The sequence below is a fragment of the Oncorhynchus masou genome, chromosome 31 (genome assembly GCF_036934945.1).
Source record: "Oncorhynchus masou masou isolate Uvic2021 chromosome 31, UVic_Omas_1.1, whole genome shotgun sequence".
Classification (NCBI taxonomy): Eukaryota; Metazoa; Chordata; class Actinopteri; order Salmoniformes; family Salmonidae; genus Oncorhynchus; species Oncorhynchus masou.
In genome coordinates, this window is record NC_088242.1 from 869,026 (window position 1) to 886,181 (window position 17,156).

At 44.8% G+C, this 17,156-nt stretch overlaps 1 protein-coding gene across 3 annotated transcripts in view; it reads left to right on the plus strand.

The window, feature by feature from the left end:
• LOC135523348 (disrupted in schizophrenia 1 protein-like) overlaps window positions 1-17,156 on the plus strand; it is an 82,648-nt gene that overhangs the window by 16,586 nt on the left and 48,906 nt on the right. For all 3 annotated transcript variants that reach the window (XM_064949968.1, XM_064949969.1, XM_064949970.1), the window contains exons 2-3: window positions 6,347-7,998; window positions 8,192-8,261. In XM_064949968.1, coding sequence (XP_064806040.1) covers window positions 6,347-7,998; window positions 8,192-8,261 — 1,722 coding nt within the window. The remainder of the gene's footprint in view (window positions 1-6,346; window positions 7,999-8,191; window positions 8,262-17,156) is intronic.

The window sequence follows — 17,156 nt, forward strand, 5'->3', positions numbered from 1 at the left end:
ATCACCAGGTCACCCCACTCACTGTTTGTTCCGGTACCTCGGAGATCACCAGGTCACCCCACTCACTGTTTGTTCCGGTACCTCGGAGCTCACCAGGTCACCCCACTCTAATAATAATAATAATAATATATCCCATTTAGCAGACGCTTTTGTCCAAAGCGACCTACAAGTCGGCTGGGGCCACTACTTTTACATATGGGTGGTCCCAGCGGGAATCGAACCCACGACGCTTGGCGTTGCAAGCGCCATGCTCTACCGACTGAGCCACACAGGACCCACTCTAGTGCTCACTGTTTGTTCCGGTACCTCAGAGCTCACCAGGTCACCCCACTCACTGTTTGTTCCGGTACCTCGGAGCTCACCAGGTCACCCCACTCTAGTGCTCACTGTTTGTTCCGGTACCTCGGAGCTCACCAGGTCCCTTTTGCTTGTGTACTTCAATGCACAACACATCAGCTGTCTGTGACCAGGCATTTTCAAGCCAAACCTTCATATCATAACTGCTAACTGCTACACACAGCCTACATCATTGTCACCATATTAGCTAACATCATAGTCAATATAGCTACGAGAACTAACACATTAGGAAACACTCTATAATCATGCAGTAAAGTATAGAGTCAGCAAGCAGTTTGGCTGGTGGGCAATAAATTAATAAAACCAAAAGTGTACCTTGATTTGAGTTCAAGTGTTGGATAGCCAGCTAGCTAACAAAGCATTTTCTCACTGAGCAGGCTAAACTAGCTAGCTGCATTCGCTAGGGAGTGAAAAAATATACAACTAAATATAGTTAGCTCTCTCTCTCTGTCTCTCTCTCTCTCTTAATATCATTTAAATTCAAATGGCTTTATTGGCATGGAAAACACGTGAAATAAACAATAACAAATTAACAGTAAACATTACACTCTCAAAAATTCCAGTGTTGTAACGATGTTAAAATAGTTAAAGTACAAAAGGGAAAATAAATAAACATAAATATGGGTTGTATTTACAATGGTAATTGTTCTTCACTGGTTGACCTTTTCTTGTGGCAACAAATATTTCTGCTGTGATGTCACACTGTGGTATTTCACCCTGTAGATATGGGAGTTTATCAAAATTGGATTTGTTTTCAAATTCTTTGTGGATCTGTGTCATCTGAGGGAAATATGTGTCTCATAGGGTCATACATTTGGCAGTAGGTTAAAAGTTCAGCTCAGTTTCTACCTCATTTTGTGGGCAGTGAGCACATAGCCTGCCACATAGACCTTCCAATTACTATGGAAGTGGGTAGGAACCATGAGCCTGCTAGGTTTTGTAAGTAAAGTCAATGTACCCAGAGGAGGATGGAAGCTAGCTGTCCTCCGGCTACACCATGGTGCTACCCTACAGAGTGCTGTTAAGGCTACTGTATACCTTCATTGCAAAAATGTCTTTTAATAAATTATTTGGTCATATGAATATATTATCAAATCAAATCAAATTTTATTTGTCACATACACATGTTTAGCAGATGTTAATGCGAGTGTAGCGAAATGTTTGTGCTTCTAGTTCCGACAATGCAGTAATAACCAACAAGTAATCTAACTAACAATTCCTAAACTACTGTCTTATACACAGTGTAAGGGGATAAAGAATATGTACATAAGGATATATGAATGAGTGATGGTACAGAGCAGCATAGGCAAGATACAGTAGATGGTATCGAGTACAGTATATACATATGAGATGAGTATGTAAACAAAGTGGCATAGTTAAAGTGGCTAGTGATACATGTATTACATAAAGATGCAGTAGATGATATAGAGTACAGTATATACGTATACATATGAGATGAATAATGTAGGGTATGTAAACATTATATTAGGTAGCATTGTTTAAAGTGGCTAGTGATATATTTTACATCCTTTCCCATCAATTCCCATTTATTAAAGTGGCTGGAGTTGAGTCAGTGTGTTGGCAGCAGCCATTCAATGTTAGTGGTTGCTATTTAACAGTCTGATGGCCTTGAGATAGAAGCTGTTTTTCAGTCTCTCGGTCCCAGCTTTGATGCACCTGAACTGACCTCACCTTCTGGATGATAGCGGGGTGAACAGGCAGTGGCTCGGGTGGTTGTTGTCCTTGATGATCTTTATGGCCTTCCTGTGACATCGGTTGGTGTAGGTGTCCTGGAGGGCAGGTAGTTGGCCCCCAGTGATGCGTTGTGCAGACCTCACTACCCTCTGGAGAGCCTTACGGTTGAGGGCGGAGCAGTTGCCGTACCAGGCAGTGATACAGGCCGACAGGATGCTCTCGATTGTGCATCTGTAGAAGTTTGTGAGTGCTTTTGGTGACAAGCCGAATTTCTTCAGCCTCCTGAGGTTGAAGAGGCGCTGCTGCGCCTTCTTCACGATGCTGTCTGTGTGGGTGGACCAATTCAGTTTGTCTGTGATGTGTATGCCGAGGAACTTAAAACTTACTACCCTCTCCACTACTGTTCCATCGATGTGGATAGGGGGGTGTTCCCTCTGCTGTTTCCTGAAGTCCACAATCATCTCCTTAGTTTTGTTGACGTTGAGTGTGAGGTTATTTTCCTGACACCACACTCCGAGGGCCCTCACCTCCTCCCTGTAGGCCGTCTCGTCGTTGTTGGTAATCAAGCCTACCACTGTTGTGATGATTGAGTTTGAGGCGTGCGTGGCCACGCAGTCATGGGTAAACAGGGAGTACAGGAGAGGGCTCAGAACGCACCCTTGTGGGGCCCCAGTGTTGAGGATCAGCCGGGTGGAGATGTTGTTGCCTACCCTCACCACCTGGGGGCGGCCCGTCAGGAAGTCCAGTACCCAGTTGCACAGGGCGGGGTCGAGACCCAGGGTCTCGAGCTTGATGACGAGCTTGGAGTGTACTATGGTGTTAAATGCCGCGCTGTAGTCGATGAACAGCATTCTCACATAGGTATTCCTCTTGTCCAGATGGGTTAGGGCAGTGTGCAGTGTGGTTGAGATTGCATCGTCTGTGGACCTATTTGGGAGGTAAGCAAATTGGAGTGGGTCTAGGGTGTCAGGTAGGGTGGAGGTGAAATGGTCCTTGACTATTCTCTCAAAGCACTTCATGATGACGGAAGTGAGTGCTACGGGGCGGTAGTCGTTTAGCTCAGTTACCTTAGCTTTCTTGGGAACAGGAACAATGGTGGCCCTCTTGAAGCATGTGGGAACAGCAGACTGAGATAGGGATTGATTGAATATGTCCGTAAACACACCAGCCAGCTGGTCTGCGCATGCTCTGAGGGCGCGGCTGGGGATGCCGTCTGGGTCTGCAGCCTTGCGAGGGTTAACACGTTTAAATGTTTTACTCACCTCGGCTGCAGTGAAGGAGAGTCCGCAGTGAAGGAGAGTCCACATGTTTTCGTTGCAGGCCGTGTCAGTGGCACTGTATTGTCCTCAAAGCGGGCAAAACAGTTATTTAGTCTGCCTGGGAGCAAGACATCCTGGTCCGTGACTGGGCTGGATTTCTTCCTGTAGTCCGTGATTGACTGTAGACCCTGCCACATACCTCTTGTGTCTGAGCCGTTGAATTGAGATTCTACTTTGTCTCTATACTGACGCTTAGCTTGTTTGATTGCCTTACGGAGGGAATAGCTGCACTGTTTGTATTCGGTCATGTTTCCAGTCACCTTGCCCTGATTAAAAGCAGTGGTTCGCGCTTTCAGTTTCACGCGAATGCTGCCATCAATCCACGGTTTCTGGTTTGGGAATGTTTTAATCGTTGCTATGGGAACGACATCTTCAACGCACGTTCTAATGAACTCGCACACCGAATCAGCGTATTCGTCAATGTTGTTGTCTGACGCAATATGTAACATATCCCAGTCCACGTGATGGAAGCAGTCTTATAGTTTTATAGTCTAGTTTTATGTAAAAAAGATAACTGTTTAACTTTTTTTTATTCACTGAGGAAGATGGTCCTTCCATTCCTCCACTGCTGCAGAGTCTTTGTGTTGCCTCCTACAGGGCAGGAGGAGTGGGAGCATCTGTAAAGACCACTTCGTTTTAATGTCTCTGTTTAGTTGACCCTGCTTATTTTATTGCTGTGTGATTACACCAATGTTGATCATTTCATTCAATCAATTGGTATTTAATTTCATAGTTCTGTAAAGTTTATCATACTGTCACCTAAAATACATTTATACAAACCCCAGATTAAACCTGCAGCATTTGTTGTCTTGGCGGTTTATATGCATAAACAGCTGTGACGGATTCTAGCATTGTGCTGAAGGTGACAGCCCTGCTCTAGCCCTTATCCTGGGAGATCAGGCCTCCACATGGTCATTTCATCAGACACATTGACAGAAGCCAATGCAGTGTAACAATAGTGATGTCCTAGTTACTCTGTGTTGTGTTACTCTGTTGTGTTGTGTTACTCTGTGTTGTGTTTCTCTGTTGTGTTACTCTGTTGTGTTGTGTTACTCTGTGTTGTGTTACTCTGTTGTGTTACTCTGTTGTGTTGTGTTACTCTGTTGTGTTACTCTGTGTTGTGTTATGTTGTGTTACTCTGTTGTGTTGTGTTACTCTGTGTTGTGTTACTCTGTTGTGTTACTCTGTTGTGTTGTGTTACTCTGTGTTGTGTTGCTCTGTGTTGTGGTATGTTACTCTGTTGTGTTACTCTGTTGTGTTACTCTGTGTTGTGTTATGTTGTGTTACTCTGTGTTGTGTTACTCTGTTGTGTTACTCTGTTGTTTTACTCTTGTGTTACGTTGTGTTACTCTGTTTGTTGTGTTACTCTGGTGTGTTGCTCTGTGTTGTGTTACGTTGTGTTGTGTTGGTCTGTGTTGTGTTGCGCTGTGTTGTGTTACTCTGTTGTGTTACTCTGTGTTGTGTTACTCTGTGTTGTGTTACTCTGTGTTGTGTTACTCTGTGTTGTATTGTGTTACTCTGTTTTACTCTGTTGTGTTGTGTTACTCTGTTTGTTGTGTTACTCTGTTGTGTTGTGTTACTCTGTTTGTTGTGTTACTCTGTTGTGTTGTGTTACTCTGTCTTGTGTTACTCTGTTTGTTGTGTTACTCTGTGTTGTGTTGTGTAACTCTGTGTTGTGTTGTGTTACTCTGTGTTGTGTTGTGTAACTGTGTTGTGTTACTCTGTGTTGTGTTACTCTGTGTTGTGTTACTCTGTGTTGTGTTACTGTGTTGTGTTGTGTTACTCTGTGTTGTGTTACTGTGTTGTGTTGTGTTACTCTGTGTTGTGTTGTGTTACTCTGTGTTGTGTTGTGTTACGTTGTGTTGTGTTACTGTGTTGTGTTGTGTTACTCTGTGTTGTGTTACTCTGCGTGGTGTTACTCTGTGTTGTGTTACTGTGTTGTGTTACTCTGTGTTGTGTTGCTCTGTGTTGTGTTGTGTTGTGTTGCTCTGTGTTGTGTTATGTTGCTCTGTGTTGTGTTGCTCTGTGTTATGTTGTTACTCTGTGTTGTGTTGTGTTATTCTGTGTTGTGTTGCTCTGTGTTGTGTTATGTTGCTCTGTGTTGTGTTGCTCTGTGTTATGTTGTTACTCTTTTATGTTGCTCTGTGTTATGTTGTTACTGTGTTGTGTTGCTCGTATGTTGCGTTAATCTGTGTTGTGTTACTCTGTGTTGTTACTCTGGTGTGTTGCTCTGTGTTGTGTTATGTTGTGTTGTGTTGCTCTATGTTGTGTTGTGTTGCTCTGTGTTGTGTTATGTTGCTCTGTGTTGTGTTGCTCTGTGTTGTGTTATGTTGCTCTGTGTTGTGTTGCTCTGTGTTGTGTTGTATTGTTACTCTGTTGTGTTGCTCTGTGTCATGTTGTGTTGTATTGTGTTACTCTGTGTTGTGTTGCTCTGTGTCATGTTGTGTTATGTTGCTCTGTGTTATGTTGCTTTGTGATGTGTTGTGTTATGTTGCTTTGTGATGTGTTGTATTGTGTTGCTCTGTGTTATGTTGCTCTGTGATGTTTTGTGTTATGTTGCTCTGTGATGTGTTGCTCTGTGTTATGTTGCTCTGTGTTATGTTGCTCTGTGATGTGTTGTATTGTGTTGCTCTGTGTTATGTTGCTTTGTGATGTATTGTGTTGCTCTGTGTTGTGTTATGTTGCTCTGTGTCATGTTGTGTTATGTTGCTTTGTGATGTGTTGTATTGTGTTGCTCTGTGTTATGTTGCTTTGTGGTGTGTTGTATTGTGTTGCTCTGTGTTATGCTGCTCTGTGATGTGTTGTATTGTGTTGCTCTGTGTTATGTTGCTCTGTGATGTGTTGTATTGTGTTGCTCTGTGTTATGTTGCTCTGTGATGTGTTGTATTGTGTTGCTCTGTGTTATTTTGCCCTGTGTGGTGTTGCTGCCAACCTGTAGCCTAGTTTAATGGCTAATCTAATCTCCCTCTTGACAGGTGGCTTGGGCACACCCACGTCATCAGCTGGCAGCTCCACCTGCAAGAGGCTCCAGCAGCACCGGCGCCCAGAGTACCTGAGGACAGAGTTACACAGGCTACAGAGCACCCTGGCTCGGGAGGAGGGGAGGACAGCCTGCCTGACCAACGGAGCATCTGGATGTCATGGGATGAACAGGCAGAACGGTCACAGTGATGTCATAAAGACGAGCAACACCCTGAGACTACATGTACCACCAGCTGGCTCATGTGTCTCAGTCAGCCAGCAGCTCTCTCCTCTGGAGACATCCAGCTCAGAAGGATACAAACTATCCCTAAGTTACCAAAACAACCATTTAATTTCCTCCTCTACCACTCTTCCTCAGATTGACTTCATGTTGACCCCAGGGTCAATCCCCCTACAGCCCTGCCTCTTGAGACCTAACCCCAGGTCTAGTTCTGCTGCCTCTGCAACTCAGTTCTGCCCTCCTAACTCCAGGACCTGTCCCTCTGGTTCCACTGGCTCCAGGTCACCCCAGTCCCCCCGGCCAACCTGCCACTCCAGGCCACCTCCTTCAGGGGACACTCCCTTCAGCTCCTCTTTCAGTTTCATCCAACAGTCACTGAGCCTTGATTCACTGAGCTCCAATCACAGGACAGATACAGACACTGCAGCTGGTGAGAGGCCCCCTGGCCTAAACCCAGACCCACAACCACTGAACAGCTCCCCTGGCCTAAACCCAGACCCACAACCACTGAACAGGCCCCCTGGCCTAAACCAAGACCCACAACCACTGAACAGCTCCCCTGGCCTAAACCCAGACCCACAACCACTGAACAGCTCCCTTGACCTAAACCCAGACCCACAACCACTGAACAGCTCCACGAGTCTAGACCCAGACCCGCTGGATCAGTCCTCAGCTAGGTCATTAAGAACTGGATCAGTCCCATCCCACTCAGAACCACTGGAGTGGTCTGGGTCTGTCCCACTCTGCCAACCTGTATCATCCCCCCTTGACCAATTACCATCCAGGACATCTGGCTCCAGCTCCAACCAATCACGACTAGGAGTTTTGGGTCTCTCTTTGGGGCTTTCTGTTTCAAAACTGTCAACTCCGAGTCGTGTCCAATCAGAGCCAGGCTCCGTCCCTCTCCGCCAGTCAGACAGAGTACGGGACCGGCTCTCACCTTGGGTGTGGCAGGACCGCCACTGGGAAGACCGGGAGGGGGCGGGACCACATCTGCGGGTGGAGTTACCCTCCTCTGACCTGGCGGAGGTGGAGCCTGACTGTGACTCCTCCTCTCTGGACACAGAAGCCTCCTCCTCCCTGTCAGTAGCGGAGGACTCTGACGCTGCCACACCCTCCTCCCTCACCTCAGGGTACGAGAGTGCCACGCCCACTACCGTCTCTGCCTCCTCTCTCACCTCAGGGTACGAGAGTGCCACGCCCACTACCGTCTCTGCCTCCTCTCTCACCTCAGGGTACGAGAGTGCCACGCCCACTACCGCCTCTGCCTCCTCTCTCACCTCAGGGTACGAGAGTGCCACGCCCACTACCGCCTCTGCCTGGAATGACTGCGTTCCAGACCAGGACCAGGCCTGGGACCAACTGGTCAAGAAGTACGAAGGTGTCCTTCAAGATTGCCTGCACAACAACCGTACTAATACTAAGGTATGTCTTGCACCATAGACATATTTTTTACATATGGGGTCATTTAGAAGAGCTACATTCTGCTATAATAGTTACATTCTGTACTCAGTAATGTAAAGCAACACATTGACCTGGTATTAGTCGTATTTCTGTCTGTGGCAGATGTTTCACAGTGCTTTGACTACTGAACTACTGTATTCTGTTACTGTGTCAGATTGAGTCCATGATGGGGAAGCTGCAGAGACTAAAGCAGAAGGCTATCCTGGAGGATGAGTATGACTCAGGTGAGGGAACATTCAAATAAAGACTGTGTGACACTAAGACACCTGCTCATTTTGTGTTGTCTCAGGGCCGGCGCTATAGATGGCCTTAGAGGGCCTGGCCCGCCCTACCGTACCTCCTTCCCCATCTGATGCTGTCTGGACAGGGAAACAGCATCTCTCTGTCTCAGTATGTGTAGACCATGTATCTGATGCTGTCTGGACAGGGAAACAGCACCCCTTTGTCTCAGTATGTTTAGATCATGTAATTTGTAAGTCGCTCTGGATAAGAGCGTCTGCTAAATGACTTAAATGTAAATGTAAATGTATCTGATGCTGTCTGGACAGGGAAACAGCATCTCTCTGTCTCAGTATGTGTAGACCATGTATCTGATGCTGTCTGGACAGGGAAACAGCATCTCTCTGTCTCAGTATGTGTAGACCATGTATGTGATGCTTTTGGACAGGGAAACAGCACCTCTCTGTCTCAGTTTCGCCATGTATCTGATGCTGTCTGGACAGGATGTTTTCTCCGGTGTAGACCATGTATGTGATGCTTTTGGACAGGGAAACAGCACCTCTCTGTCTCAGTTTCGCTCACTCGGATGTTTTCTCCGGTGACAACCAGCTCGACTCGGTATTATGTAGCGAAATTTGAGATGGTGTTTTTTACATTGGATAAAAGTATAGACGTATAGTATAGTATACTATAAAGTATAGTATAGAGCTAGAAACATTGTATATCAAACACTACAGTTGATGAACAATGGGAACGTAATTCTGCTTTGTAAGTTGATAAATTTGTTACCCAACTTTTGAGAAGATTATCCTTTTAATGTTTTGGTACGTACTGGAGAGCTCTTCTTTGTCTACACCCATTCAACATCATTCACAACCTCTTAAGCTTTGGCCTCACATGTGAATCCTTAAAGAGATGGGTGAGGCTATGTGCTAAACAGAGTGAGTACGGTAGTGTAATAAACAACCAAAGATTTCAAGACTAAAAGCTGGTTTATACAATGTCTTATCGACATGTCTGTATACACTTGTCGCAGTGACATCATGAACATTCTATTTTCGTCCAACATCAAACTTGTCCTTGTCGTTATGAAAAAGTACATACAAAAAAACGACAGGCTGCATGACATCAGCAGCCTGGTGGTCCAAAATAGCTTAACTGGTATATTTTAACACCCATAAACCCATAAAATCTTAGATTATTTGTCACATGTACAGGATACAGAAGGTGTATACGGGACAGTGAAATGGTTACTAACATAGCGGAGTCTTTTGTTTAGACATGTAACTAGCTAGCTAGCTAAATAATTAACCATAATTCCAACTCATAACGTTACTACTGTAGAACCTTTTGAGGATCTCAGGACCAATGCCAAATCCTTTTAGTTTCCTGAGGGGGAAAAGGCTTTGTCGTGCCCTCTTCACGACTGTCCTGGTGTGTTTGGACCATGTTAGTTTGTTATTGATGTGGACACCAAGGAACTTGAAGCTCTCAACCTGCTCCACTACAGCCCCGTCGATGAGAATCACGGATGCCATGATTTCCCTTAGTTTGAAGATGTGATCCGGAGACAGTTATTTTATACAACAGCCTTCTGTGTGTTCTCTTTTCGACTCTTTCCGCATATTTGTAATCAAAAGCCAGAATTTTATCCATCTCCTTAGCTATCATACTCTCCTTCCACAGGACATTCCACTGATTTCAAAACTCGGTCTTCCAGAAAGTGAAGGGTGTTAGCAACACATTTTCAATTCTTCTTTAATAAAAACAGTGTCAGAAAAGATGACCTACACATCCTGAGCTGCTCATGTTATAGACAGAAGCATGCTACATGGTAGACTAACCTGTACCGGATAGGTTCCTGTCTTTTTCCATGGCTAAACCAACTTGTAATTTAACTATTTTATTCATATTTACAAATGGCATACAAGTTTGTTATTAAGTTACATGAAAGTTCACATGTTCCATAAGGCATTTCTGCCAAAAAAACACATTTGATAAAAAAAATGTATGTTTATGTACAAATGCCTCTACTGTGAAGTAGTGACGTGCGCTTAGAGTCACAAATTATGTTAGTAAGGACCAGAACATTGTATCACTGCTAGCTACACAGCAATACTTTCATTCTTACCTCACTTTATGGGACGTCATATTTCTAACGAAGTTGAGGCTGTTGTAATTGCATCATTTTGGACATGTATTACAAATTGCAGCCCTTTTTCCCCAACCACCACATGATGTCATGATGATGACAGACTGAATTGACTAATTAATGTCAGATAAACTATGTCAAATCAGATTGGTCACATACACATGGTTAGCAGATGCTAACGTGAGTGTAGCGAAGTGCTTGAGCTTCTAGTTCTGACCATGCAGTAATATCTAACAATTTCACAAAAACGACCTAATTACACAAATCTAAAGGGGTAAATGAGTATATGTGCATGAACGATGGCCGGGCAGCGTAGGCAAGGTGCAGTAGATGGTATAAAATAGAGTATATACATATAGTGGCTTAAAGTATTCACCCACTTTGGCATTTTTCCTATTTTGTTGCAACCTGGAATTAAAATTGATTTTTGGGTGGTTCTTATCATTTGATTTCCACAACATGCCTACTACTTTGAAGTTGCAAAATATTTTTTATTGTGAAACAAACAAGAAATAAGACAAAAAACAGAACTTGAGCATGCATAACTATTCACCGCCCCGAATTCAATACTTTGTAGAGCCATCTTCTGCTGCAATTACAGCTGCAAGGTTCTTAGGGTGTGTCTCTATAAACTTGGCACATCTAGCCACTGGGATTTTTGCCCATTCTTCAAGGAAAAGCTGCTCCAGCTCATTGTATCAACTTCCGGCACCGACAGAGATGGCCGCCTCGCTTCGCGTTCCTAGGAAACTATGCAGTTTTTTGTTTTTTTACGTGTTATTTCTTACATTAGTACCCCAGGTCATCTTAGGTTTCATTACATACAGTCGAGAAGAACTACTGAATATAAGATCAGCGTCAAGATCAGCGTCAACTCACCATCAGTACGACCAAGAATATGACTTTCGCGAAGCGGATCCTGTGTTCTGCCTTTCAACCAGGACAACGGAATGGATCCCAGCCGGCGACCCAAAAAAACTACTTCGTAAAAGAGGGAAACGAGGCGGTCTTCTGGTCAGACTACGTAGACGGGCACATCGTGCCCCACTTCCTAGCATTCTTCTCACCAATGTCTAGTCTCTTGACAACAAGGTTGATGAAATCCGAGCAAGGGTAGCATTCCAGAGGGACATCAGAGACTGTAACGTTCTTTGCTTCACGGAAACATGGCTCACTGGAGAGACGCTATCCAAGTCGGTGCAGCCAGCGGGTTTCTCCACGCATCGCGCCGACAGAAACAAACATCTTTCTGGTAAGAAGAGAGGCGGGGGCGTATGCCTTATGGTTAACGAGACGTGGTGTGATCACAGAAACATACAGGAACTCAAATCCTTCTGTTCACCTGATTTAGAATTCCTCACAATCAAATGTCGACCGCATTATCTACCAAGAGAATTCTCTTCGATTATAATCACAGCCGTATATATCCCCCCCCAAGCAGACACATCGATGGCTCTGAACGCACTTTATTTGACTCTTTGCAAACTGGAATCCATACATCCTGAGGCTGCATTCATTGTAGCTGGGGATTTTAACAAGGCTAATCTGAAAACAAGACTCCCTAAAATGTATCAGCATATCGATTGCGCCACCAGGGCTGGCAAAACCTTGGATCACTGTTATTCTAACTTCCGCGACGCATATAAGGCCCTGCCCCGCCCCCCTTTCGGAAAAGCTGACCACGACTCCATTTTGCTGATCCCTGCCTACAGACAGAAACTAAAACAAGAAGCTCCCACGCTGAGGTCTGTCCAACGCTGGTCCGACCAAGCTGATTCCACACTCCAAGACTGCTTCCATCACGTGGACTGGGACATGTTTCGTATTGCGTCAGGCAACAACATTGACGAATATGCTGATTCGGTGTGCGAGTTCATTAGAACGATTCGGTGTGCGAGTTCCCATAGCAACGATTAAAACATTCCCTAACCAGAAACCGTGGATTGATGGCAGCATTCGCGTGAAACTGAAAGCGCAAACCACTGCTTTTAATCAGGGCAAGGTGACTGGTAATATGACCGAATACAAACAGTGCAGCTATTCCCTCCGTAAGGCTATCAAACAAGCTAAGCGTCAGTATGGAGACAAAGCAGAATCTCAATTCAACGGCTCAGACACAAGAGGTATGTGGCAGGGTCTACAGTCAATCACGGACTACAGGAAGAAATCCAGCCCAGTCACGGACCAGGATGTCTTGCTCCCAGGCAGACTAAATAACTTTTTTGCCGCTTTGAGGACAATACAGTGCCACTGACACGGCCTGCAACGGAAACATGTGGTCTCTCCTTCACTGCAGCCGAGGTGAGTAAAACATTTACACATGTTAACCCTCGCAAGGCTGCAGGCCCAGACGGCATCCCCAGCCGCGCCCTCAGAGCATGCGCAGACCAGCTGGCTGGTGTTTTTACGGACATATTCAATCAATCCCTATACCAGTCTGCTGTTCCCACATGCTTCAAGAGGGCCACCATCGTTCCTGTTCCCAAGAAAGCTAAGGTAACTGAGCTAAACGACTACCGTCCCGGTAGCACTCACTTCCGTCATCATGAAGTGCTTTGAGAGAATAGTCAAGGACCATATCACCTCCACCCTACCTGACACCCTAGACCCATTCCAATTTGCTTACCGCCCAAATAGGTCCACAGACGACGCAATCTCAACCACACTGCACACTTCCCTAACCCATCTGGACAAGAGGAATACCTATGTGAGAATGCTGTTCATCGACTACAGCTCGGCATTCAACACCATAGTACCCTCCAAGCTCGTCATCAAGCTCGAGACCCTGGGTCTCGACCCCGCCCTGTGCAACTGGGTACGTGACTTCCTGACGGGCCGCCCCCAGGTGGTGAGGGTAGGCAACAACATCTCCACCCCGCTGATCCTCAACACTGGGGCCCCACAAGGGTGCTTTCTGAGCCCTCTCCTGTACTCCCTGTTCACCCACGACTGCGCGGCAACGCGCGCATCCAACCCAATCATCAAGTTTGCGGACGACACAACAGTGGTACCAACAACGACGAGACGGCCTACAGGGAGGAGGTGAGGGCCCTCGGAGTGTGGTGTCAGGACAATAACCTCACACTCAACGTCAACAAAACTAAGGAGATGATTGTGGACTTCAGGAAACAGCAGAGGGAACACCCCCCCCCCCCCATCCACATCGATGGAACAGTAGTGGAGAGGGTAGTAAGTTTTAAGTTCCTCGGCGTACACATCACAGACAAACTGAATTGGTCCACTCACACAGACAGCATCGTGAAGAAGGCGCAGCAGCGCCTCTTCAACCTCAGGAGGCTGAAGAAATTCGGCTTGTCACCAAAAGCACTCACAAACTTCTACAGATGCACAATCGAGAGCATCCTGGCGGGCTGTATCACCGCCTGGTACGGTAACTGCTCCGCCCACAATCGTAAGGCTCTCCAGAGGGTAGTGAGGTCTGCACAAGTTATCACCGGGGGCAAACTACCTGCCCTCCAGGACACCTACACCACCCAATATTACAGGAAGGCCATAAAGATCATCAAGGACAACACCCACCCGAGCCACTGCCTGTTCACCCCGCTATCATCCAGAAGGCGAGGTCAGTACAGTTGCATCAAAGCTGGGGCCGAGACTGAAAAACAGCTTCTGTCTCAAGGCCATCAGACTGTTAAACAGCAACCACTAACATTGAGTGGCTGCTGCCAACACACTGACTCAACTCCAGACACTTCAATAATGGGAATTGATGGGAAAGGATGTAAAATATATCACCAGCCACTTTAAACAATGCTACCTAATATAATGTTTACATACCCTACATTATTCATCTCATATGTATACGTATATACTGTACTCTATCATCTACTGCATCCTTATGTAATACATGTATCACTAGCCACTAACTATGCCACTTTGTTTACATACTCATCTCATATGTATATACTGTACCCGATACCATCTACGGTATCTTGCCTATGCTGCTCTGCACCATCACTCATTCATATCTTTATGTACATATTCTTTATCCCCTTACACTGTGTATAAGATATTAGTTTTGGAATTGTTAATGATGCAGCCCGCCAGGATGCTCTCGATTGTGCATCTGTAGAAGTTTGGTGACAAGCTGAATTTCTTCAGCCTCCTGAGGTTGAAGAGGCGCTGCTGCGCCTGCTTCACGATGCTGTCTGTGTCGGTGGACCAATTCAGTTTGTCTGTGATGTGTATGCAGAGGAACTTAAAGCTTACTACCCTCTCCACTACTGTTCCATCGATGTGGATAGGGGGGTGTCCCCTGCTGTTTCATGAAGTCCACAATCCTCTCCTTAGTTTTGTTGACGTTGAGTGTGAGGTTATTTTCCTGACACCACACTCCGAGGGACCTCACCTCCTCCCTGTAGGCCGTCTCATCATTGTTGGTAATCAAACCTACCACTGTTGTCGTCCGCAAAGTCTCAAGTCGCAAAATGTGCGACTGGAGTAGTACTCGAGTCCACCTCTCTGAATACTGTAGTATTTAACCATAGAATACTGTGGTATTTAACCATAGTAAACTGTGGTTTTTAACCATAGTATACTGTAGTATTTAACCATGGTATACTGTAGTATTTAACCATGGTATACTGTGGTATTTAACCATGGTATACTGTAATATTTAACCATAGAATACTGTGGTATTTAACCGTAGAATACTGTAGTATTTAACCATAGAATACTGTGGTATTTAACCGTAGAATACTGTAGTATTTAACCATAGAATACTGTGGTATTTAACCATAGAATACTGTGGTATTTAACCATAGTATACTGTAATATTTAACCATAGAATACTGTGGTATTTAACCATAGAATACTGTGGTATTTAACCATAGTATACTGTGGTATTTAACCATAGTATACTGTGGTATTTAACCATAGTATACTGTGGTATTTAACCATAGTATACTGTGGTATTTAACCATAGAATACTGTGGTATTTAACCATAGTATACTGTGGTATTTAACCATAGTATACTGTGGTATTTAACCATAGTATACTGTAGTATTTAACCATAGAATACTGTAATATTTAACCATAGTATACTGTGGTATTTAACCATAGAATACTGTGGTATTTAACCATAGTATACTGTAATATTTAACCATAGTATACTGTAGTATTTAACCATAGTATACTGTAGTATTTAACCATGGTATACTGTGGTATTTAACCATAGAATACTGTGGTATTTAACCATAGAATACTGTGGTATTTAACCATAGAATACTGTGGTATTTAACCATAGTATACTGTGGTATTTAACCATAGTATACTGTGGTATTTAACCATAGTATATTGTAGTATTTAACCATAGAATACTGTAATATTTAACCATAGTATACTGTAGTATTTAACCATAGAATACTGTGGTATTTAACCATAGTATATTGTAGTATTTATTCATGTTGGCTGATTTAATGCAACTTCTTGTCTGACTTTAGGCTATATAGAGATCATTTTGGTAATGTAGTGTCTGTGGACAGCTGCTAGTTGAACATCTCATTTCAAAATCATGGGTGTTAATGAGGAGTTGGTCCCCCCTTTGCTGTAATAACAGCCTCCTCCATTCTTCTGGAAAGGCTTTCCACTAGATGTTGGAACATTGCCGCTATAATAGCCTCCACTCTTCTGGGAAGGCTTTCCACTAGATGTTGGAACATTGCTGCTATAATAGCCTCCACTCTTCTGGGAAGGCTTTCCACTAGATGTTGGAACATGGCTGTTATAGCAGCCTCCATTCCTCTGGGAAGGCTTTCCACTAGATGTTGGAACATTGCTGCTATAACAGCCTCCACTGTTCTGGGAAGGCTTTCCACTCGATGATGGAACATTGCTCCATTCAGCCACAAGACCATTGGTGAGGTCGGGCACTGATGTTGGGTGATTAGGCCTGGCTCGCAGTCAGCATTCCAATTCATCCCAAAGGTGTTCGATGGGGTTGAGGTCAGGACTCTATGCAGGCCAGTCAAGTTCTTCCACACCAATCTCAACAATCCATTTCCGTATGGACCTTGCTTTGTGCAAGGGGGCATTGTCATGCTGAAACAAGAAAGGGCCTTCACCAAATGCTTGCCACAAAGTTTGAAGCATTGAATGTCCTTGTATGCTGTAGCATTAAGATTTCCTATCACTGGAACTAAGGGGCCCGAACCATGAAAAACAGCCCCATACCATTATTCCTCCTCCACCAAACTTTACAGTTGGCACTATGCATTCGGGCAGAAAGCATTCTCCTGGGATCCGCCAAACGCAGATTTGTCCGTCGGACTGCCAGATGGTGAAGCGTGATTCATCACTCCAGAGAACACGTTTCCACTGCTCCAGAGTCCAATGGCGGCAAACTACACACCACTCCAGCCAACGCTTGTCATTGCGCATGGTGATGTGTGTGGCTGCTCGGCCATGGAAACCCATTTTGTGAAGGATCCGACGAACAGTTCTTATGCTGATGTTGCTTCTAGAGGAAGTTTGGAAGTGAGTATTGCAACTGAGGACATGCTATTTTTATGTGCTATGTATATCAGCACTCTGCATTCCTGTTCTGTTAGCTTGTTAGGCCTACCACTTTGAGTCGTGGTTGCTGAGTAGTGGTTGCTGAGTAGTGGTTGCTGAGTAGTTGTTGCTGAGTAGTTGTTGCTGAGTAGTTGTTGCTTCTAGATGTTTCCACTTCACAATAACAGCACTTACAGTTGACCAGGCAGCTCAAGCGGGGCAAGAATTTGACGA